Genomic DNA, 26,421 nt, shown 5'->3' with positions numbered 1-26,421 from the left:
ATACAGTTTGTATATATCCGTTCCCCATTCATCCGAATTCATACGAATGCAAATTATTGTATATAATATTGATCCTGATACTAATCTGAAATAAATGTATAAAACGGTTAGCTTTAATCTCTTATTCATTTAATGAATCAAATTGAATCAACAAACAGCAGAAATAATTGTCAGAAAAAGTCCAATACTATTTGACACAAAAAGTAAAACACAGAGACTATTTGAAACACGGCAATCGTAAAAGTAACAGTCAATAAATTTATTGTATAAACGTCCGAAGGATGCTGTTGAGGATCAATAATTTCGCGTAAAGGAGTCATTATCCTTTGAAGTGAATCGGTGTGCGACAGAAACCTGCCGTAAAAACAATGACAGGGGTACCTTTTAGAGTAATTTCGATAGAAATGACAAATGTAAAGCGTGTTACTAGAATTCCTTGCTCCAAAGTTTGTAACAATTTTATAAATAAAAATACTATATGGATTTCGACTGTATGATTTCCCGTTAAAATCGTAGTTAGAAGTACTTCTATTGTATTCTGAACGAACAATTAAAACGACTAAAAGAATCGTCGTAAACCTATGACTATACTAAGTGAAGTTGAACCATAAACCAAATTTGGAACATCATAATATATATTTATGCATTATTTTATTGAACCATATACGCTAATAACTACACTTCTGGCACTAATATAGCACTTAGAATACATAACCCACATTAGGCCAAAGTTACATAAATACACAAGGATTTTCATCTTAGAAACTCAGCATCCGGAAATGAATTTGATATCATAATTCATTTAGATACGACACAAGATTAGAATTAATGTTACAGATACCGTCTAAAACAGATCATTTGTTGAAGATTACGTCTTAACTACAGTCATAAGTCATACAAATATACAACTAAACTACAATATATCATTTACCATGTAGTCTTGTATGTACATTTATATCAAATAAAAGTAGCCTATGTATTCCTCCAGACTATGATGTACATCTATGTCAAATTTCATCGAAATCTGCTGAGCCGTTCTGGAGATACCTTCAAACAAACATCCATCCATCCAAACATTCGCGATTATAATATTAGTATGTTTATTATAAGATCTTAATACTATCACTAAAACTTATTAAACAGTTTTTTATTGCTAAATTAATTAAAAAAAATCATTCATAATCTGAATGTTTTATTATGTGTTTATGTGACAAAATTGAATGATTTCAATATTCGACGTTAACATAGTTATACATATACCATGTCAAACTTTTGGACGAAAATGGATCTAACGAAAAACTTTTTCATATAACAGATAAAATTTATCTTCCTTAAATCCTGTTATCTAACTATTAAGGCATAAACAAATATGTCTGCAGATTATTTCTACCCCAAAAGATTATCCATGTTGCGTATTAATGGATCTATTAGAATTTTATCAGCTTCCAATTCATAAAAAAACATTTAAGCTTTATTAGTTTAAATTTTCCGGAATTGACAAAACAATCGCTTTCTACTTGTAACTATTTAAACGGAAAACTGTGTACTTAAAAAATTCCCAATGAAATCTACTAAAACAAGCTGTCACCCGCAACTCCGTCGGCGCGGGATTACTTAATTAGTAGCCTATGTGTTCTTCAAGACTATATACAACACCTATGATAAATTTCAGCAAAATCCATGCAGCCGTTCTGGAGATACCTTCTAACAAACATCCATTCGTCCATACCTTTAAAAATTCGCATTTATAATATTAGTAAGATGTAAGATTTCAAAGAAATTCTCAGTTAAATATTAATTTATTTACCCATTACTCTTTTACCAGATCATACAGATTAGTAGATATAAATATGATTAACCGTAGGTTTCTGAGATCTAAATCTCCGTTTCAAATATATCTCTGTTTTGTCAAAGATTACGATAGGTCGCTTTTATCGTCTGCTTATGTCAACGAAACTGTGTTTCATTTTCCTTGTCATAAAACAATGTTTCGCCGTATGTAATTGCGTAGTTTGCTTTATAGAATCGATGCCAAATGTGCCAGATGAGAACTACGTAAACGTGTTGACTTCTCAAACAAGCGCCAATAGTCTGGCTTTGCGATATCTATTAAACTTTAGATATTTTGAATTGTACACGAACACTAAGAAATAAATGACTTCTAACAATTGCCATTGTATATTTTATGTTACTAATTGTTGGTTTCTGAGACCAAAATCCCTGTATAAAAAATATCTTCATTCCTTTCATTATCTTTGATGACAGAGATAACAATATGTTTTATACCAGAATTTCGGTCTCAGAAACCAACGAAAATTCTGTCTTTTTTTAAATATATTTGAGTAACATTTTAGTAGTCTATGAAATTTACTCTCAATCTTCTGTTATCTATTTCATTTTGTACACGACCTTTACAACGTCTTAGTAACAACGCAATAAACTTGTAAGTATTTTTGAATTGAGACCTAAGCTTCGTTTAAACACTAAGATAGACCTCAGCTATTCACATCTAAGTAGTAATAAACAAAAATATAAAAACAAAATACTTGACTTGGCATCAGTCCATCTAAATTGTGAAAATTTGAAAGATGTCCGACATGTGATCATAAACGAGATTCAATTAAAAGAAATAACGATTGATTCGTAAATTAAATAATAGTTTAGTAATAAAATAAATTAACTTCTTATTCACAAATACTTTTCAAGTGTACGTTAATCCATCTTGGAGAATTTGCGCCACACTTTTCATTTATAATACTGTTTCATCATCACTGACCATGGCCATTTTATTTGTTCTCTATTTGAAATAATTAAAAAAAATATCTTAACAAAAGAAAATTATTCTTAAATCAATATCTCAAAAATTCGACGAAGTCACCTGTCGATTTAAATACTCATCAATGCAAATCATTCGATTATGTTTTGATGAGTGGTCGCCTGTTACAATGACCTCACATTTATCATCCCCGAAGATGTTAAATACGCGTCGACACGCGTTGACGCGACATCTCCAATGCGTTAACGCGCGCTCGATTATAATTATGTGTACAGTCGCTTTCATTCGCGGTGTTCCAGTTACAAAAATATTTCCATGCAACACGCAACTAATTTAAAAACCACCCTTTCTGCAAATAACGGAAAGGCTGCTATCGTCGATCATTCCAATAAAACTCAACTTCATTGTATCTCTGAGTATTGTGTGGAATACGCTATTACAAAATTTAATAACTTTTATCGTTTTAAGACGTCCAAGACGCACAAACGTTTGCCACTTCGAAGGTAGAATACCGCGAGCGATGGCGACTGTACATTTTGAAGTGGTGTAACACCGGCGATATGTTAATGCTCACTCGATTATAATTTTTTCATTCAGATCCAATCTTGATTCTGTTACGCGAATGTGTCCTGCACAGGAGACGGGCCGTAAGATTAATGTTACCATAATTCGGCGCGATAAATTATACACATCGTGTTTATATTCCGCAGATAGGATCGCGTCGACATTTAAAAAATTTATGACTCTGTTTGACTTGAGAGAAAATTATTTTTTTATGTTTTACACGTTGTTGTTTCGTTTGAAAACTTTATTTGATTAATGTTTTTTACGTTACCGGATATATAACTTATGTTTTCGTAAATTATACATTGATTAATATCTACCAAGTTTTTCTTTATAATATAAATAAGATAACAGGAGTCGACAGAAATAACTTTTCACAGCAAACTGAGGTATTCGAAACATCATCAAATAATTTAAATATTTAGAACAAACAAGCTGATGTTTTACAATTATTTAAGTATTTTAAAACACATTACATAATATGTTGATATATTTAACAATACCAAGAAACATTCTTAAAAGTGTCGGTCCACATATGTTATTACGGTTCATTATAATTACTGGCACTTGTCCGGACAAAAAAAAACTTTGTTGGAAGGATAAATCTCATAAAAATTACGTAATGTCCCAAAAAAAATCTCGTTTGAACCGTTCAAACTAACTTTACAGAAAAGTACACAGTCCTTTGATCAATAATTAAAAAGATAAATGGGCCCAATCGAAGCATACTTTTTCTCTATTTAAGTTACAACTTCATCTTTAATTCAGTTTTTAACGTTATTTTAATCGAGACGATTGGATTACTTTTTAAACTGTCAGGTCAATCAAAATGTTATTTCGAAATCGGGTCACGCTCATTTAAGCTTCAAACTGAAGTCATCGGATCTGTAAGAGTTTATTTTTATGAAAATAACTCTTGATAACTAATAGCGGTCAAATTTACAAATTGGATTATTCACAAATTATTGCGTGTAAAAATTATTTTGTAACAGTGTGACAGTGTTCATGAAAATGTTTCTTATCGTTACTTCTCACTGCCGTCATACTTGTGCAAAAACATATTATCATCCCGCAGATTCTCAATGAAAAAAACAAACGAGATGTAAATATGTTTCTAAACACTTGTTTCGGCAGTGGATGGTGGTTGGTTATGGTGAAAAAAACCGAGTAAAAACATTGTTATATTTTTTATTAAACTAGCTTTTGTTCGCGACTTCAAAATGAATTAAAAAAAATGTGTTCTAGACTATGCTCTACATATGTGCCTAATTTCATCAAGATCCATTGAGCCGTTCCGGAAATACCTTCAAACAAATATATATCCATCCATCTAAACATTCACATTTATAATATTATAGTAAGAAAGATATAATGTGATTGGTATAAGTGTACTTAGTTTTAATTTATTATATTTAGTATTGTTTAATATTTTAATATAATTTAGGGTTCTCGGAGGTTGAAGTAAGTCATAACACAATATATCACTTGCGTTTGAAGGCGGCCCTTTGTGCTGATTTATTGTTCTTTATACGTTATTGTGCTTCAATGATTCACCCTCCTCATAGATTTTGTGACATTAAGAGTGATTGGAAAAACAAAAAACATAAAATTTACGATACTAGGCGTCTATTATATTGATGTTTCCTAAATATCGTGTAGTAAATATAAAAAAGTAGGTAAACTATTTTTAGCGAAAACAGAACTTTTCTAATTTTCCAAAGACTTTTAATTGTATTTTAAAATTAGCTGTCGCCCGCGTCTCCGTCTGCGCGGAATTAAAAAAAAATATATTTGAAGCCTATGTGTTCTTCCAGCCTATGTTCTACATCTATGTCAAATTTCAGTTAGATCCCTTGAGTTGTTCTGGAGATACCTTTTGACAAACATCCATCCATCCAAATATTCGCACTTATAATATTAGTAATTATATAATATATTAATGATTTGTTACTATTATATAAGTACTAATATGTAAGTAATTTCGTAAATTTAACTATTCTGTCAGCTCTCATTTATAAGATTACAAATAATAACTTGTGAATAACTCGTCATTGTTCAGTCTATATGTTCAGTCTATTTAAAAAAAATCACTCGTATCTGTTGGGAATAAGTTTTCGATTCCATTCCACAGAATGGTCCATCAGTGTCACATTTTAACCGATTGCGTTCGATATGAGTCGATATAGACAGAAATACTGGCCACTTAGTTAAACCCATGATGCAGCACTATTTCTTTATTTCGAACCTATTCAGAGGCGTGACTTCAGTGTAAAATACAATGTACTTGGTGGCAAGTTACTTTAAATTTAAAATGACTTAGTTTTTGTCTCGTCTTTGTAACATAAATATTGTAAAAAATTCTTTAGTTTTTAAAATTGTAATAGAACAAAATATTTACATTTTTAACAACCTAAAAGTAAAAAAGGCTAGAATATATCTTAGACGAAGCCGATATTTATTTAATTTTCGTTTGTATCCCCAGTAAATTAGGTATAGTGTGATGTGACTGGGAGATAAATACGCAAGATCAGGCCGGGGTGACTGGCAACGGGGCGTCACTCATCAATCTGTGAAGCTAGATTTAACATCGTCTGTGCAGGCTTATCCTCTATATGGGTGACGTGATGGGTGACCGATGTTGGTGACGGCTTGCAAAGCCAATGACCCCTAGTCGGTGACTCAAAAACTTTTGCAATAGCTGTTTGTTCCAACTGATATATTTTGGACTAAACGATGGCGTTTTTTTTTTCAGTCGTGTTTACTGGCCGCATGCCCGACACACTTTGATTGCTTCTAAACTCTCGAGACAATCTGTCTTTACAAACTATGTTTACTTTTTATTTTTTTGTTTTATTTAATTTGCCATAGTTGTTCATTTTATTACTTTCCAGTCTATAAAACAATTAACGTGAAACTGTAATGTAACTAACAAATATAAAATGTCTATAAATCAAGATAACACAAAACGATTTTCGAAGAAGCTAATATCTACATTACACTTAAATTATGCAATAATCTGAGCTTACGGAAACTTACGGAGTACGTCTTACATGAGTTCGTAATTTACATACGAAATTGCGCTGTTTATAATAAAAGATAAGAAATAGAACTTACCATATGATGTCATCACTGGGTCTAGTCAGTTCTAAAATCTTGCTGTACCGAGTCCGTGCATTGCTGCAAATGTCTGCAATGTCACCTCAACATTTTTAATCCACTCTACGCGATGACGGATGCAACTGCTTGAATTTCCGTATCGTCTTGATTTTAGCAGGACAGTTTTTTACTTGCACCGCTATATTGAGTTATGGCGTATGATATCATTTTCTGACATTTTCTTCTTTCTGTCCCAGATAATGATTAAAAATAAATTTAGTAAAATTAAACTATATATCCCACACTTAGTTGTACTCGAGACAAAGGACAATGGGCATTTTGGGCCAACATTTCAACAGTGATGAAACCCATGCCATTTGAAAGATTATGGGGTGTTATTTAATTCATACTATGGCAGCCATGTCGAAATCGAGTGCGAACATGGTGTTTTCGAGCATTCAAAAATATAATAATTACTATGGGAGTTAGTAGCATTAGCGTGTTGTGTTTTATATTTAAGAGAAAAAAACAACATGTTTGTTTGTTTATTGCTTTATTATCATTTATTACATAGATTCAAACATTTTTTTCGAACTACAATAATATTTGTTACATTTAATAAAATCTGTTACATTTTTGTTTTTTTACTGAAACAAAAATGTAACAGATTTTATTTTATGTTCTCATTGATGTATATATGTAAATATCTATAAGGCATTTTTCATGCAAAGAAAATACGTCAAAAATATAACATAGTACATGCCACATTTATTTTTCCTCTCACATTCTGAGATTGTTTGGATGTTCTTTTTGTTTGTATATTATCAAAATATTATTGTAGTTCGAAAAAAATGTTTAAATCTATGTAATAAATGATAATAAAGTTATAAACAAAACAAACGTGTTGTTTTTTTTTTCTCTTAAATATAAAACACAACACGCTAATGCTACTAACTCCCATAGTAATTATTATATTTTTGAATGCTCGAAAACACCATGTTCGCACTCGTTTTCGACATGGCTGCCATAGTATGAATTAAATAACACCCCATAATCTTTCAAATGGCATGGGTTTCATCACTGTTGAGCATTTAGCCCAGACTCCATACAAATTTGCCCAGTGTCCTTACTGATCTAAAACTCACCTATAAAATTTATACAGTCTAAACAATTAATAAAAAAAATCATATTTGCGTTGCTTAAATGAAAAACCAATTTTTAATGTCAGTTTGTCTCTTTCTGTCGAATCGACTGGACAGATTTTGACAGGACTTATACTGGAAGTTATGTGTGTAGTGTGTGTAGGAGTATTTTTTTAATTCTACCGCCAGTTCTGAATATTTAAAAATGTAAACATAATTCAAAAATAGAACCTCGTTTGGATACATGTCACTTGTATGTTAAAGATTTTGATATTGTTGCCAAAACATTTTTAATGTATTCTACTTAGTTCACTTTGATATATTCGATATAAAATTTCACCTTTTTTTCTGAACTAAATTTTAAACATCATTATAAATCATTATAACAGATTTTGTTATCTTTGGGAACTTAATATCACTATGTTATACAAGATTCAAGAATTTCTCGACAGATTAAGTTTATAAATGTTTAATTAATCCCAACTCAATTTTAACAAATGTCATTAATGGCACAGATTATTTAAGTAAATTACAGAAGTATTAGTTTTCCTGTCTGATGAGAGCGACGCTGTTGATAGTTCTGTCAAAAAATTAGTAACCTATAAAATAGAAAATGACATTGACTAAAGGGTTTCTGTAATTTAGTTTCACTTATCCCCAACGGGTCGGATCAGTTCGTAGGACTATGAATTATTTATATGTATCAGGTACGAGTGTACTACAAGCTTTTGTTTCTTAACTTTGATATAATTTAACGTATAAGATAAAATCTTGAAGATGACAGTTGTTATATAAATGGGATAAATAGATAAATAGGTCAAACGAACACTATTTGAACTGGACGAACGTCTTGTCAGGATTTGTTATTCATCATTTAACAGGGTTTTCACAAATAGTATCTACTTTTATTTGCTATTTTTTTTAATCACATAATTAATAAATATTTGATTAATATACTTGTATTTTCGAAGGATAAGTGTTTTAAACTTTATTATGATGTAAAATATCATCACCGTATATATTATCGCCATCACAAAAACAATTAGAAAACGCGTTTTCTTTAATTCATTAATGTTTCTGATTGATAAATAAAGTAACTCTTGTTTTCTTTTGTGCAAAAAGTGTCAATCGCTTTTATATTTTATTTAGCAAACGATATCTTAAAGTACGATCAGTCAAACACAATTCTCAATTATTAACTTCTTATTGTGTTAAAATTTATCAAAAATAAATAAAATAACATGATATCATAGTACATCAATATACTCGTATTACTTAACTTATATCGACATCCCTGTTAAGAACACGACAGGCGCCGTACAAGGTGAGACGAACGAAATCTTTATAGCTTCGAGTAACAATAAAATGGAGAGATTCTTGCTGTCGAGCAAGTGCATTAAGGCTGCCACATCTAAGAATTTATCTCGCCTTTAAACAAAATAAAGACGAATCTACGTCTGTATAGATTCGAGTACACTCCGACAAACTTATCCTAGATCCGATGGACGTAAACGAAACAACATAATAATAGGTCATGAGCACCTATTTTAAATGTCAATAAAATTATAGCTGACTTGAACAGACTAATTACGTTAGGTAAGTTTTCATTTGTAAGAAACACTCGTCTCACAGGACCAGAAAGTATATCGTACTGTAATAAAATAGCGAACGAGTCACGTCATTTTAACCATCTGCTAAAACCATCTGTATACAGTCCACCTGTAAAAAAGCAAGTAATCGCATTTAGTGTGCAAATTTAATTCATGCCAACAATAAAATATAATACGAGTCATCCACATTCATGCCGCCAAAGTGTAGCGCGTAAACATTCATCATTGCTTTCATAGTCCACGAAATCTATGCCCTAAACATTCTGCTCAAAGCTCCGTATAACCACAAATCTGAATAAGTCTCATAAAAAATGGTTCTCATTTATCAGCGGCCGTTAATAAAACTGCCACGTCATTGATTTTAATGATATCTTCGAAATGGGGTCATGATGTATTTAATATCTAATCATATTAAATTTACAAAACCGTCTTTAGAGAACTTGTCATCAATTTTCGTCTTAATTTATTTAGCAAGACTAGATTACAAGCAATTATGAACTATAAAATTAACATACTGTTTACTTGATATAAAATAAATTATAATAGTTTGTTATTTGAATGTTCTGGAACGCGTGAAATAAATTCAAGTATGAATAAGAATGTATTTTTAAAACGATTTTAACTTCTTTTTACTTTTCACCATACGAATTTTATATTCCTTTCAGTCTTTTATAATATCTAATAAAACGGAAAATAATTTAACAACAAAATCCATCTAAAGTATTGCGTCTTATTTACATTTACAATGTCTTATAATTCACTCTAATATAATATTACATATTATTATGCATATATTACTAAAAATACTGTTTAGAAATATAATTGGCGCATTATATTTCGTCCTACGCCTCTCCAGTATTTGTTGTTCCACGGAATGATACAATTAATGTTGCTTTTGTTAATTCTATGTGTGTATAAAGATGTCAATTAAGTCATATTTACGTGAGCTCCTGAGTGCAATCCGCTATAAAGTCATCCTACACACATTCCGAAACGCATATCACTGATGTGTATCGGATATGTCGCATTCCATCGTACATTTAAATCGTGATTAATTTGGACTAAATACTTTACAAAGAAACAATATGGATATATATTTAAAGTAAATTATTACAGTAGAATCCGTTTATTATGACTCCGCCTATATTGACCTACCGATTATTATGACGTAATTGCACTAGGAAGTTTGTTTTCCATATAAAATTCTTATAATCAAGTCGGATATTATGACTTTCCTTACAGTGACATGTCGCTTAATATGTCCGGTTATAATGGCCGACATAATTCTTTACACCTTCGGTAATGTTCACTGATTCCCAATGATATTCGGCACGTGGCTCATTTTTGTTTTGAATCTCAGTTTCTCAGTGAGTAATTGACACTTGAAGGTCACGCAGAGTGAAAAAAAAATCATCTAAACGGCGCGGCGTAAAGCAATTACGATTGAGGAGAACGGTGCAATGCAGATTAGAAAATGGAGAATCAAACTCGTCTCTCGCAAAGAAATTTGGCGTGGGTCATTCGACAATCTCAATGATTTTTAAAAACAAGAACCGCATTAAGCAATCCTTCAATTCAAATGTTTTGAAACCGAAGAGGCTTCGAAAATTGGGACAAGAAAATGTTGATCAAGCATTAATTCAGTGGTTTAAAATCATAAGAAACAAAGGAATACCTATCAGCTGCCCTGGGTTACATAAAAACGGTTTTTTTTTCCATAAAATGCTTTGTATGACGTCCGCTTATTATGACGTGTTTGTCAATTCCTTTCGATGTCATAATAAACGAATTCTACTGTACATTCAAAACTAGTGTCATATTATTCTGGCATGCAATTAACATATGTAGGTATCGCCTACATTAGACAAGGATGAATGTATCGGATTCTCACTGAACTAAATCTCTTTGATTGACTTCTTAACGGTTTACAGAAAAACAGAAACGCTCGCATAGAAGTTCTGTGTCGAATTACCTTACACAACCTATCAACAGTAGATAAATAGTTAATGTGTGTTCCAGGTTTCTGTGTGTCTGTGTGTTCCAGTTTGTTACTAGCGTAATCCAACTATGAACGGATAGCTCAAGGTGTATACCTAAGTTGATAATAGACATATTCGTTCCAGGTTGCCTGGGGGCGCTCTCAGTGGGCGTGGCGCTTGCGCTGTCTCCGGTGTCGGTCGCGCTGTGCGTGCGCAAGTCGACACGCGTCACGGCGGTCGTGGGGGGTCTGGTCGCAGCGCTCGGTTGTCTCTTCACATCATTTGCGACACAGTTCCATCAGCTGTTCTTCAGTTATGGTCAGTACTAGTCTTCTTAATAATTACTGGGCTAGATAATAGCTAAAATATGGAATGATTTAGTACCGTTCCATATTCTAACAGCACAACTCAAGACATGCTAAATTATCATTAAGAGTATTTTTAGTGTATGAAATCTTTACTCATAATGAAGTAAGTTATGTATATTTTATTTCCAGAGTAACTTTAAGAATTACCGCGATGACATTTCTTCGCAATATTTGTTCAAAAGAAAGATAAATATCGCGTTAAACTTACGTACTCACAAAGTGTAATGTAATATATACTTAAAATTAAGTCGCGCAAACACTTGACAGTTTAATTTATATCATCAGATTCATTTAATCGAACTTCAAAGGTATCCGCTAATTGGCTCTCAGAGCAAACAAGCGGATATCCAATAAAACTGCGATCATCGAAAATAAACAAACAGAGAAAACCGGCGCGCGTAAGAAGTGCGCTGCACATTTCACGCATCGCGAATAAATAATGAAATTATCAAAGGAAACTGTCAACGAATCCTCGTTTGTAACAATTAATGAAGATATTTACAAATTATTCATTTACATTTACAAAATGCAATTATATTAACATTTTTCAAAAATGTTTTAAAGTACACTTCGCCTAGTTAAATAAAATATTGTTCCCAATATTTCAGATCTTAGATAAAATCTCCAGTAGTTAATTAAGATCACAATTTATTTTTTAATTTATAAATACCAATATTATTAGTATGAATAAAATACTATTAACTGTTATACCTTATAACATCTTATAAGTACATTACTTAAGTTGCGACAATTTAAGTCTAAAATTTTCCATTTGATTACGCTGAAGTTACTTCTTAAACCCTACTAATAAAATAAAACATAACTAAGTAATGCATTCATCTTAAAGCCCTCTATTTGACGACAATTTCCAAACAAAAGCATTCTTTACTTTGTATTTGATATTTCCAAATCGAGTTTTAACCAAGACTTAAAAAAAATGTTAGAAAATATCGAAACAATAGTAATAAATATTAAATCGCATTGTTCCTGTTCCAATTCCGTTCAGGCACACTTTAAAACGAAATAGACCGAATGATAGCCGGCAATGGTAAGGCGACACAAACTGTGTACAATTGCAATAACGTACGCGCTAAGCTGACACTATTCTTGAGGATAATGCTGCAGTCAGCAGGAATTGTATTAGCATTTAAATTGAACCAAGTCGCGGTATGACCGCCTCGGCCCGTTCTCGCAACGACCGATATTTTTAATTCCCGCTACAAAAAAAGAAAACAGTTCGACACCTACCAATAAAAGCAACGGGGGCGATGTAAAATTTTAACCAGTGGTAAATTTATTCGTTTTTTAATGACTACTTGAAAAAGTATAAGTAGTTAAAAAGGAAATAATAATTAAAACCTTTAAAAACAACTTTACTTACATTATTAACACAAGTAGCTTGGTAGATAAGTAGTAGATAATAAGTAGTAAACGTAGTCAAGTTTTGAGCAGCAAAATTATGAACCAATTTAAAAAAATGCCGATAGCAAGTGGTAAATTAAAAAGTCCTTTGATATCGTAATAACTGTAGTTGTTATTTTTTTTCCAAAAAAACTTTAAAGCATACATAGCAGCAGCACACATATTTACAGAACAAATAGAGATGACATAAGTAAAACTTTAAGATGAAATATAAAATATTTATTTCACGAAAAATACCCTACATACCGTCAAGTATTACTTTTTCAAATAACGAAGTTGAATTTTTCAATGCAACAACTATTAGGTGGTGATAGCAAACAAGTCGATACATTCGGTAGCGGAAATGTTCCGTCAGATAGCTGCAGCTCCATCCATAGCCTGAGAGCATCCGAGAAAGAAAACACATTATCTACATTGCTCCTCATAAACGACCCCGGAAACTAGATCTCGTGGAACTCGGATATTTTTAAGTTGTTTTCTTCAAATAATAAAGTGAAGATAAGTTATATTCTGTACGTTGGTTGGTTAAAAGCAAATTGCAAAGGTTTATAGATTTATTTAAATTAATTTAACTTGGCGATCGTCCATTAATCACGAAGACGGAGAGTTCTAAAATATGATATCCCATGTATCGACTATACGAATAGATTCATTAACAGATAGTGCTGTTAATAAGAAAAGGGATGTTAATTTGTCTGAGGGAACATAGACATTTTTTCCCCTCTATAAATAACTAAATATTATATTTGAAACTCTTTTATTGAATATAATATAGGTATGTCTACAGTATTCACATTCAACGTAAATCCTCTACGCGCATGAAGAAATATAAATTACCCCTAGATTAATATTTACCTAAAACATACAACACCTTTTATTAAAGACAATCGACTCGTGAAAAATGTGTACATTGGGAAAATTATTTTACAAATCTAAGGGGCTGAGCTAAGGGATACTTACATGAAATACGTGAAAAGCTTTTAGTTAAAGTGATAAGTTGTTTGATTCAAACTATAAAATCTCGAGTGTCTCAGAGTTACAACGATATGTGCCTATTTTGTAACCTCTGATTTATATTTTTTTCTGTGTACGATCATTGTATGTGTGTGTATCATATACAACTTGTCTCGGAAACTCATCCGATACGCATCACACGGTTCTGAGAGTGTTATAAATATCACGTCACGAGTTCCCGCGATGAGTGTTGATAAGCGGCGATATCCTGGAAGTTCTTGCTTCCCTTCTCCCACGTACTGACGCGATGCAATCTTTACAGCTTCCACTGCATCATCGTCACGTCGCCGTCTATGCCTACCATTGACGTTGTATCTAACCATTTATCTATTAATGGGTACTTCCAGATTCCGGTAATATCTGCTCTATGATAGTAAAGAATGCATTGGCGTTACTTGTATCCCGAGACTGTAAGTTTTTTTTATCTCAGAAGATCGTAAAATAGCAGTCACAGTTTCCTCTAGGTACATCCACAAACATCAGATTGTAAGATACAAGTTACTGAGGCGAGCGCGAGATCAATCTTTATGGCAATTTATGTTTCCATCCATCAATAGATTGCACAAAAACAATTGAGAACAGCAAATTTAAATGTACAAATATAGTGGTCCCACTACACTAGTGACTGCTCACTACACTCTCCAGACAGCATAATATATTTTCCAATCCTAAAAAACATAAAATATAATTAGTATATAGTATGTCGGCGCTCCTTAGAACAAACAAGAAGGGAGATGATGAAAACAAAGAACGTCCGAGTAGAAAGGAGAAGATTAGTAACAGACTATTTACTGTAAAGTATTATGCAAAATTCCAGGCACTGTGGTGGGTGTAGGCGTAGGTCTGACACGGGACTGCTCGACGTTGATGGTGGCGCAGTACTTCAAACGACGCCGCGAGCTCGTCGAAATCTTCATAGTGAGCGGAAGTGGCCTCGGCATCGCCGTCATGTCCACATTCATCAAAGGCGCTATAAGGTAAACTACGATCATAAGTAATACCATCGATACGATCAAAAGCTTGACACGTTTTAAGTATAAAGCAATTTATGTGATTAACGCATTAAAAACAAATAACATTTAACATTGTTTAACTTTTAATTTTCTTATTTAAATTGGGTAATAAAGTAAGCTACATTATATTCACTTCATATTTTAAAAAGCATCTTGAGTACTACATGTAAAAGAACGAAGGTACTTTCTTTCAACACGATCCCATTTTCCAGTAATTTATGTAAGAAAAGCAAAATGCACAGAATATTTTTAAAGCAAAAAATATTGTTTTAGAATATCTCATCAAATTGCATTTTGATATAACGTACGATCGTCTCATCATTATCCATAGCAAATATCAATTCTGCAGTTCCATGCTTCGCTATACCACTTTTATTAATTTAGATATTTATTCTGTGTAGAGCAATAGGATGGAGACTAGGACTTCAGGCAGTAACAGGAGTCGTGTTCGTTACCTTCATCCTCGGGACTTTTTACCGGTCCGCATCCCTATACCATCCTCAGCGTCGTGCCATCTTGCATCTTAAGAACCAGAACAAAATCAAAAGGAAAATGAAGGACAAAAACAAGTCGGATGATCGACAACCCTTCTTCGACTTCTCTACGCTGAGATCAAAGACTGTAAGGATCCTGCTGATGTCTACTGGCATATCAGCGTTTGGGATCAACACTCCGATATTTTACTTAGCTTATCATGCTGAAGAAGAAGGTAAGTACAAAATTTGTCAAATAATATTGTAAATTCTTACTTCTTAAATGAGAATTTGTTGTCATTAACTCAACTACTAGGCCTCTGATTTCACAATCGATTTTAAAACTATATATGACGCAGAAACGATTGAATCTCTATAGAATCCATCAGTTTTCATAAATATGAAGGAAAATAAGAATACAATCAGAGAAGTTTTAATTGAATGTTTGAAGATGCTTTTGAGAATTATTGTTTCCAGGTTTGGGTGATACTGCAGGCTTGTTACAAGCGTACCTCGGATTAGCATGGGCGGTGGGATGTGCGGCATTCGGTCTGCTGGTACGTCAGAAGTCAGCTGAGTGCCGCATAGCACGGCAGTACCTGACGCAGGCAGCGGTGTTTGTGTGCGGACTGGCCACTATGGCCCTGACCGCTGTCGAGGGCTCTTATAGTGGATACGTGATGTTCGCTTGGGTCTATGGTAACGTTAACTTACGTGCAAATTATTTTTTTTAATTTTGTCTAGTACACATCAAGTGTTTTGGTGTTAAGTTACCATTACTAACTTCCCAATAATTATGTTCTCAATAATTAGGAATTTTTTTTTTTTAAAAGAAGAAAAAGTATTGAGAAAGTTATTGCATTCAGAAAAAAATTGCATCGAACTTTTAATTTCAAGTTGTATAATTTTAGTTGGAAATAAACGAATTGTTTCGGTACCACATGACTAATTGTTATAGACGAACTGAACTGGTTGAAGCGACGTCGAAAAAAGATCTGTCTTGTAAGAATTGATCTTCAAAATGAATTAAAACAACCTTATTTATCCATTTCAGGTATCTTCTGCGGAGGCTACCACTACTCTCTGAAGATGTATACCTACGAGAGGGTACGTTCGCGTAACTTCGCCAGGACGTGGGGTTTCGTGCAGTGCTCGCAAGCCGTGCCTATAGCAATCGGAGTACCCCTGTCAGGTACTAGTTTACACCGTAAAATACCTTTGCCAATCATTAAACCTCTCTGATTGTGTTAATAAGTTGTATTTATATGTTTTCAGGGTACATAAACGTGGGTTGCGGCAGTAAAGCGGGCTATTACTTTAGCTCAACGTGTTCGCTGCTAGGCTCGCTGTCTCTCTTCTGCATTGACCTGCACCGCCGCAGCGTCGCGCACAAACACACCAAGTATTCATAACTACATCCCATACTTATTATACCAAATAAATCACCTCATGCACCCAAAGGGTTAAGTATTCTTTACATCAAATCACTTAAATGATCAAAAATCAATAATTATGTATCTGAGCTAAGCACAAATTGCAGACATGCATTCGGCAGACTGAAAGTAGAAACAAAGCATTACTACTAATACGAGAGTTACTTCTCTTTCACGTGTAAACGTGACGTGTAAATATAGGCCCCACTCGGGGTAATGTAGACTACGTTATAATAATATAAAATGACATTTAACTTGTCTGTACTTTATCACATTAAGTTTCGTGAAAAGCTGTTAACCAAGCCTCTATTTGTTTACACCATGAGATCATTTGAAACATAATTTCCGTATCCGAAATGTTATGGTATTCCAGAGAAAATGGCGGTACGGCCAACTGTGAGTCAGCTTGCGGCCAGTCTCGTCGCAGTCGCAGCAGGGACCGGGAGCCGCGGACGGCCACAGGCGCTGCCACTGCCTTAGGTGATCCCTCCTCCTTATCTAAGATCATCCGACAACAGTCTCTTCTAATATGTATACCTCAAGTAAGAAGTTAAGCAATGGTAGATAAATGGGATACAAATTTCGAGGAGACTGCGCAATTATTCAGTGTCTCCAGAAGACTGTCGTACTCATTGGATTAATTATACTAAAACAGTCCTTTGGTTTATATTTTAGACACTAAATCTACACTATGGGTCGTTTTAGTTTTTTGTAGTGAAAAAGCCAGCGCTTGACCACGGTCTCACCTGATGATATCACTATGCAATGACTCTGAGTATAGCAAACTGTACAAACTAAGAGATTGATTAAAGCAGTTATTAAATATACTAACGCCATCTAGTTACCTACATCGACACTAAAGTTGCTCTTGATTTATACGTTTTAAGATGGAATTTATACTACTGAATCCTTTGCCTTGTGTCATAAATATAGTAGTTTTACTTTATGATCTCATAACTAAGTTCTAGGAGCAGAATTAGTAGCGCCGGGTAGGGCGGGTCGCGATCTCCTGCTGGACAGCATCGGACCTGGCAGTCTCGGGTCCCCGCCGGCTAAGCTGCCGCCGGAGCTAACCTGCATCAGCGAAGAAGGAGGTCTCGACTTGGACCTGGATCTAGATATACCAGAACATCTTCTAGAGGACTTGGATTGCGGTGGTGATTGTATCACTAGTTGTAATAAGGTAATCCAAGACATTTTTATCTTTCGGTTGTAAATTAAGCCCATTGCTTAATTGGTCAAAAGTATTCTTCCAGACTATGTCCTACATATGTGCCAAAATTCATCAAGATCCGTTGAGCCGTTCCGGAGATACCTTCAAACAAATATTCATCCAAAAATTTGCATTTTTTTCAAGATAATGACAGGGATAACAATTTGTTTTATACGGTTTTATACAGATAATTTGGTCTAAGAAAACAACGGTAAATATCTGAGATTCTAATAGCGATTATAATTAAGGCCACTATTTCTCAAGTTACTTTCACTCGACATTCTCTTAAATAGGAACAAACTTAATGAACGTAAAAAATGTAGAGCACCGGTAAACAGTTTAGGAATAGCAGCGCAACAACTCGTTACGCAAGACCTAATCGCATTAGTGGGCAAGTCGTGACGTACAATTTTCACGGTACAACCGACATTTACCATAGAATTCCACTAAAGTGTTCATTTTATTATTACATATTGATGTATGAAAGGGATAACCCTTTTGTTCTTTTTAATAAAACAGAGACAATAATATTTATTAACAGAGCTGGGCATTAACTCGTTATTCCGTTAATCGTTAATTAACGAAGTTAACATTTTGCTTAACGGATTAACTTTTAAGTTAACTTCAAAAAGTGTTAACGCTTTTGTTAACTTCCGTTAAACTCAACTTCCGTTAATAAAAGTCCGTTAATCGTTAAATTACGCGCCACGCCACGCTCGTAAGTTCAACTATTTTGGGCGACTGTCAGCGACTCGAATGGTGAACGAACGAGTTGATAATTGATATATGTGAAATTCGCGTGCAAGTGTGATGCATTAGAGCGTCCGGGAAAGACGTCACCAACAGGACAAAATCAAAAGAAGGTTCGAAATAGTATATTTCATAACGAGTCTATAAAAGCACGAGTATGTAATAGCCCACACTCCGAACGCTCTTCGCCCCTGCAATACGCCACTTTAGAGCAACTGTATTAAAAACACTTTTTTACTCGTGATTTTTCTTTAGCTTTTCCAAACTCGTGCGTTCTCTTTCCCAACTATCAAAATAATGTCTATTAAAAAGAAAAAACCAACCACGAAGTTTTTACAAAAAAAAAAATCATTGAAGTTTTTATGATTCATGCAAATATTTCTAAAAAGAAGCTCCTAATTTGTTACAATATCAAATTTAATGATTTGACACAATAAATTAGGTTAGGTTTCATTTTATTTCATCTCATTTAATTTAATTTTCATTTCATATCAATAAAAATAATCTACCGAAGACTTGGTTGTTTGGGCATAGTTCCCTTTGCCTACCCAGAATAGGCGAAGAAAACAAAAAAATCTCTGTTTGTATTCTTTTACGGTTGGCGCCATTTTCCAAACATTTTAGTTAGTTGAGTTTATTGTGTTTTTATTATTATATTAAATTGCTTCATTTTTTCGCAACTGTATTAAAAATAGTTGTTTAGTACATGGGCGGAACTGTCATTACAACTTGTGCCAACTGTCAACCCTCACCTTCGGCTGCGCCTCGGGTCTGGTAGACATTTGTCGGACACTTTGCAATGACAGGCTTTCCGCACTCGTAATGAAATATACTATAATGCATTCATACTTGTCTCTAATACTAATGTTTCATAGAATTAAGATTTATTTTTATAGTAATAAAAATTAATTTTTTGTTTATAAAAACTATTTTTTTATTAATAAAAATTAATTTTCATAATTAAAATAATCAAATGAATATTTTAAACAAGTGTTGCCACCATAAGTGTGAAAGAAGTATGTATAATTTTGGTATGATTAACTGTTAACGATTAACTTTAACTTGCGTTAAATTTTCCAGAATTTAACGCTTTAACGATTAACGAAGTTAAATTTTTAATTAACGAATTAACGATTAACGAAGTTAACTTTTCGATTAACTGTGCCCACCTGTGTTTATTAATTTAAGTATAGCAGTAGTGGAATTGAAGTTACTTTTCTTAAATTGTAACGTTTTAAATGAACGCGTGAATGTATTTAATGGGATTAACTATTACAAAGTAATAAAACAAGTGGAGTATAATAACTTTATTGCAATTAAAAATATTTGCCGTAGTAAAATATTCAGTATACTTACTTATTAGAATTATAAATACAAATTGTTTGAACCTCTCCATCCATTGTTACTAATTAAATAATGTTAACAATGAGTTCAGCAGTTAAATTAATTTCAAGACTCATATTTTCCCCAATCTATGTCATAGATGTAGATTTTTTCATTCGTATTTTGTAAAATTTGTTGTTTCAGATTTTTTAAAGAGAATAATAGGGATGATAATTTTTTTCCCAAGCACAGCCAAACTGGATAAGCGAGAGTCCAAGAGACCGCGATATTTTTCTCTCTAACCCGAACTCCGTAAGCGAAGGTCGGTTGTCGAGACCGGACAATGACTCTCGCTTACAGAGGATTCTCACTTCCAAATTCGACTATATTTCGATGGAAAGCCCACATTTACTGACAATGTCAATTTTGCATACAGGTGGAGAACTATCTAGTGCTGAGCGAGTATGAGAACAATTTGATAGCGGAGTTACCAAATTTGAACGAGCGTCGCGGCCGGCGCTGGTCTATCGTAGTTGGCAACTCCTCGCCACCCGCCGCGCCCGACGACCAAACATCTCCCGAACATAGGAACTCTATCAAATGGAAGAAAAAGTGCCATAACTCAAACAACAGACTGATCACAGTGATAAACGAGGCGTCCTTATAAACTTGTAGTGAAATGACGACGAGACAATAAGTAGTATAAATTGGTTAATGTACCTACGACCTATTTAACCTCATAATTTATTTGATGTGTGTGAATAGTAGCGACAATTGTGTAATGCTCTGTATAAGTTATTAAATTATTACTACGAATTCGTGTTTCCTTTATTAGACCCGGAGGGCTAATTATAGTCATCTTTCCCTTCCGCATCTTTATATAGGATGGGAAGGAGAAGTGGATTTGACAAAGGAATGGACGCATATGAAGGGAAAAAATTCACTATATCACTTAACGGGAGGCAACACATCTGCAATTAAGTATTCTATGGACAGCGGTCGCTATTCGGCGAATTCTGGTCGCTTGCTCGTTTGTCGCCTTATAATATAAAAAAAAAATACTCTACAGTCTAATTGCTTTAGTCTGAATTTCCCCATTGTTAGATAATTAAATAAAACAACAATTACAAGACAGTAGCTAAATATATTGTTAACATTTTGTAATACATTATAACTAGGGAATATCGTACCGAAAAATATAGTATAGATTACATGTATTATTGCCGCTGTGGTACAACTATGTCCTCCAGAAACTGGGCGAAGCATCTCATCGCTTGTAATATCGCCGCCAGAAGTATAGAGAGGGAAAGGCTCACCAACTTCTGATTCTCCGATACGACTATTTCGTTTTTGACGACAGGAACTAAACTCCGACTCGACTCTACACTAAGAATGCTTGCATTATCACAATCGACGTTAAACACATTTGTACCTATCACTTCCTGACCGAACTTAGATTCACGCACATCATCGACATCACATGTCAAATCTATAACTATAAATTCAGAATTAATTATTTTATTATCATTCAATATATCAGTGGACTTCAACCTGTACACGTCTTCCCTAACATTACTATTAATCACATCTTTTGAACAACAAGGAATTTCATTCCAATGCATAGCACTATGAGATTCGTTCGTTAGGCACTTCTTTATTACTCCATCGATATTATTAGTGATATTTAAATTATTATTATTGTAAACACTCGCGTTAAAAGAGTCATCATTTTCTTCTGATGACATACCACTGTCGTCGTTGTCCAAAAGGACTTCGTCTTGTAAACATTTGTTACTATCATTGTCCAATTGTTCTATATTGACGTGGGTGTTCCCAAAGCTGCCGTAGCAAAAGGGATTCGATGCCCCACTGGAATGTGTTACCGTGCCCTGCGCGGGCACGGCCTCTGGTCAAGAGACCTTTGCACAAGTTATACTCCCCTTTATTACGATTGCACTGGAGAGCATATCTTGTGTCCTAAACACACCATCTACTTCGGAGACTGACGCATTATTCAATGAACATGCGTCATCAAGTAATAATTCGGATCGTAGGCCCTGAAATAAATAAACACAATTATATAATATTATAAATATCACAATAGAACACATCGTCAAATGAATTTGTATTTAAACTTACTACAGCAAAGTACTCGTATTCTTTCTGGAAAGAGATTAAAAATATGCAGAAAATAGCTGTTAACGAGTAACTGCATAGATATGTGATGATGAGACAAACGCGGAAGCCACTGGAACCATCTGGAAATAATCTTGTATTAAAATCCTTACAAATTAACGGATATAAAATATAAAATAATATTAACATTTACCTTCCGTCAAGAAAGATGTTATAGTTCCAAAAATAGCCATTAGTACTAATAAAAGGAAGCTCAAATTGGCAAGACATTGTCGAAGTATTAACAAGTTTTTGTCATAAAATAATGTAGATATATATGTTGTTAGAACACACTGAAACAATACAAAAAAAACATTGTAACTGGTTGACTGTATCAAGGCTGTTTTTTTTTTAAAAAGCTTTATAAAAGATTAGCGTTAAAACATCAACAATTTTAGAAAATTCATTGAAATAGATTTGCTTCACTCTGATCCATTTAGACGCAAATATGATAGACAAGACAAAAATTAGGACTTTTCTAAAAGCTTCTTTTAAAAACGTGAGAGATTCTTCAGGAGGATTTCAGTATATACCCAGCAATATTCTCTTACGTCTATGGAAGACCTACAAACGCCAAGCGCTACAGAGCGTGGTAATAATCGGGTAAATGCTATTTTATTCCTATATGTATACATATTACCGACCACCTATTTAAATGCGTTCCATAAAATAGAGTACAGTATTCATTAAAAATTTAAAAAGATCTAACATACTTGCATAATAAGCAGTAACTACGTCTGTTTATATAACAAATAGAATCAACAGCTATATAAATAAAAGCATTGAGAAGATATTGAATTGAAGCAGTAAGACCTTTTGACGAAACGCAGAACAATAAATCTTAGACCTTTAAATAATAGACCAGTTTTTTTTTTTTTTTTGAGGGCATGGACATTTCCTGTCAGGCCAATAAATTGACTGTGAAAAAAAAATTGAAACTGGACCAAATAGGCTTGTTTGAAATCTGAGTATATTCCGTTCTACAACATGACCTCTTAAGGCTTCTATTACAAACCTTTGTGGTATTGTAACGTAATAATTGTTACTAGTTATAATACTTGTGACAACGCTCAATTATTATTATTTAAACTATCGTAAAATATGTTTAACAAAAAATTTAATTCTATATATCACAAATTATATAACTTATTTTAACATGATTAGTACAAATGAAATAGCTTATTTTGTCCGTTAAAACTTCAGTAGGTTTGAATTGTTACAGTAGTTTTCAATATTTTGTTGGGGAGGGAACTGGCGGACCATAACCTTGAATCGCCAAGATATTTGAAAAGATCCATACATTAATTAAAAAAAGTATTTTTTTACTTACCTGTACCCATAAGTACAAAGTGCCGAAAGCACATATAAATATATTTAAGGCTATTAAGCAATGGCTATCCACCTGCAAAACAAAATGGAAGTAAAAATAATTCATTTGAACATAGTAATAAAATCAAATTAAATATATATAACATAATTAGATCTATAAGTACATAAATACACAAGCATTTTCATTTCAATTTTGTTTTAATATACATATATATTTTAGTAAATTTAATTAAAATATATAAACAATGATATCAAATGTCACATACAAGAGTCCTTATTTTTATGTACAAAAGGGTTTAATTAATTAATCCCTGCTTTTGCCTGCGACCTCGACAGCACAGAATTAAAAAAACTTAGTAAAAAGCCTAAATATTTTTCCAGACAGTTCTCTACGTCTATTTCATCTATTAAGACAAATTCCATCAAGATCTGTTGAGTCATTCTAGAAATACTTTCTAACAAACATCTAAACTATCAGATTTATTATCTATATATCTATATATATAAAAGAAAGTTGTGTTAGTTACACTATTTATAACTCAAGAACGGCTGAATCGATTTGACTGAAAATTGGTGGGCAGGTAGCTTAGAACCAGGAAAAGGACATAGGATAATTTTTACCCGTTTTCTATTTTTTATTCCGCGCGGACGGAGTCGCGGATAAAAGCTAGTATTAGTAAAAAGTATTTAATGTACCCATCAATTATTTTAAGCGACCTGGTTAAAATTAAGGTTGAGTAATTATTAAATAGTCCAGTGAAAAAAGAACTTAAATAACAAACTATAAAAACATGTAACACAATTATTAAAGTTACATTAGTGTTGCAAAACATCAGTTACGAAGCATTTAGATCTTGATAAACTGTGTTTGCAGTATTTCATATGATGAAAGCATTGTACATAACAATAATTGCTCTCAAAACAGCACCACATAACTTTATACTGCTATAAATTAGGTTAATAGTAATTAAGGAAAATTAATATTAATAAAATAATAGCATTTATTGGATTTTATTTACTTTTCCAATTAAATAAATCTGTATATTTCAATTATTTCAAAAATATGAATGCTTTTCTCATTGGTGTCAATAAATTGTGTACACAAAATATATTAAGCAAATATTTGTCTTGATATTTGTTAAATTGTAATGCAAAATTTTATTCTGTCTATTTATTTATCTATTTGTCCTCACATTTTGATCGCAGAAAAACATCAAAAAACATTTTAGAATCTGTTATGTCCTGTGTGAAAAATCAGAGATGTCAACATTATTTAAAACATTTTCACAACAGAAACCAATAATTTAGCCATTAAATTAAACTTAATGTTTTTTGGGAATGGTCGAATTATTAATTATTATTTATTAATGGCTTTAGTTACCCATTATATTAATGTTTCATAAAGTTCTAGTTAATTCTTACCTTGAACAGAAATAGTAAAAGATATGCTAGGAAGCCCAGAGACAGGAATGAGGCTGAAAATGTAGCAATCCTATTGGCAAAGGAGGTCACATTGGGATTTGGTGTTAGTGAACCTAATACATGAATTTGCTGGTATCTGTCATAGATGATTTTCCCAGCTGCAAAAAATTGTTAGCACATTTGTTAATAATGATATAAAATGTATCATTTAAAACATATTATGATGATGAATGATAAAGCTAATAGTAAATCCTTTCGTAGCTTAAATAAGTCAAACCATCTATTTACATAGATCATATTAACAGCAATATATTACATAAGTAAATTTATACCACTAAAGGACACACTTTAAAAGAAAGTTATTAGTAAATTAGAAAAACATTTTTGCACACTTCAATGAGTTTAAAATTAAATAAACCTATAAAAAGAATTAATACATAGTTACAACATACTGATAGTAATGTAAGTAACAAACAGTAATTAGTTTCATTTGTATTTTTGCAAATTAATTATATTTTACTTTGAAAAAGCCGTATGCACTTATTTAAAAAAATGTTTGTTATTTTAAATATTATGAAAGAACAAATTCCAAGCAACGATTAGCAATCTCCTCTCACCTATTGCTCCGCTGGCCACATACAAAAAAGCAAGGCCAGTATCTAGAGAGTTCGTTTCCTTTGCCACTTGTAAACAAAGGCTGGAAAAAATAAACGAAGAATAAATATTTTATACTTTTAATTTTGATTGTAATTAAATATTCGATAAAGTTTTAGGAAGGATGCAGAAAAAATAAAATTATAAAAGTTATGTTTTTCCTTTCGTTGTTAATATTAACTCAAGAGATTTTTAAGTTAATTAATAAGAAGCTAAAATATAAATACAAACACGAAAAAAATGTTTGAAAATATCAATACTCACGAAAAAATGTATGTAGACGATAGAACAATGAGTGCACATTTAAAAATCAACATATTAAGTTTTTGTAAATAAAGGTAAACATTTATTTATTATAAACAACTTGATTTTTCTCCACAACACAACTCCAATCCAATTGACAATTGACATGACCTGTATTTGCAATTTGTGTCAGAGTCAAAGACGGCAGCGTCAAATCAGACATTTTTTGACAGTTGGAACAACGAACAGACTTTACTTGCTGTTTTCACTACGTGGAGAGCCCAGATTAAATAAGATGTAACCATTTGTGAAATATTATACTTTTAATGTTTAAAAACTTGTACGGAACCTTATATATCTTGATTACAATGTAAAATGAAACTAAGAACAGGATAATTTAAATAGAAACCCATAGGAAATAA

At 32.7% G+C, this 26,421-nt stretch overlaps 3 protein-coding genes across 4 annotated transcripts in view; 1 reads left to right on the top strand and 2 right to left on the bottom strand.

The window, feature by feature from the left end:
- LOC106714260 overlaps window positions 1–21,017 on the top strand; it is a 115,907-nt gene extending 94,890 nt beyond the window's left edge. The window contains exons 4-12 of one of the 2 annotated variants that reach the window (XM_045679902.1): window positions 11,312–11,485; window positions 14,789–14,948; window positions 15,386–15,693; window positions 15,935–16,156; window positions 16,512–16,649; window positions 16,733–16,859; window positions 17,264–17,370; window positions 17,859–18,073; window positions 20,613–21,017. In XM_045679902.1, coding sequence (XP_045535858.1) covers window positions 11,312–11,485; window positions 14,789–14,948; window positions 15,386–15,693; window positions 15,935–16,156; window positions 16,512–16,649; window positions 16,733–16,859; window positions 17,264–17,370; window positions 17,859–18,073; window positions 20,613–20,843 — 1,682 coding nt within the window. In that variant the 3' untranslated portion in view covers window positions 20,844–21,017. Of the gene's footprint in view, window positions 1–11,311; window positions 11,486–14,788; window positions 14,949–15,385; window positions 15,694–15,934; window positions 16,157–16,511; window positions 16,650–16,732; window positions 16,860–17,263; window positions 17,371–17,852; window positions 18,074–20,612 lie in introns of both variants that reach the window. The other variant, XM_045679901.1, reaches the window with a different exon arrangement.
- A 302-nt stretch (window positions 21,018–21,319) lies between these two features.
- LOC123721385 lies at window positions 21,320–21,930 on the bottom strand. The gene has a single exon (XM_045680007.1). The coding sequence runs from the start codon at window positions 21,919–21,921 to the stop codon at window positions 21,394–21,396; it is 528 nt and encodes a 175-aa protein (XP_045535963.1). The 5' UTR covers window positions 21,922–21,930; the 3' UTR covers window positions 21,320–21,393.
- Window positions 21,931–22,086: 156 nt separating this feature from the next.
- LOC106714014 lies at window positions 22,087–26,269 on the bottom strand. Its single transcript, XM_045680006.1, has 7 exons — window positions 26,021–26,269; window positions 25,720–25,799; window positions 25,103–25,260; window positions 23,682–23,753; window positions 22,506–22,644; window positions 22,316–22,434; window positions 22,087–22,233 (listed from the first exon to the last, which is right to left on the bottom strand). Exons 1-7 carry the CDS (start codon window positions 26,071–26,073, stop codon window positions 22,087–22,089), a joined length of 768 nt encoding a protein of 255 aa, XP_045535962.1. The 5' UTR covers window positions 26,074–26,269.
- Between the last annotated feature and the right edge of the window lie 152 nt (window positions 26,270–26,421).

Source organism: Papilio machaon, chromosome 11, assembly GCF_912999745.1.
Source record: "Papilio machaon chromosome 11, ilPapMach1.1, whole genome shotgun sequence".
Taxonomy (NCBI): domain Eukaryota; kingdom Metazoa; phylum Arthropoda; class Insecta; order Lepidoptera; family Papilionidae; genus Papilio; species Papilio machaon.
Note: the sequence above shows the minus strand (reverse complement) of the source record. Positions and strands in the feature narration are given on the sequence as shown.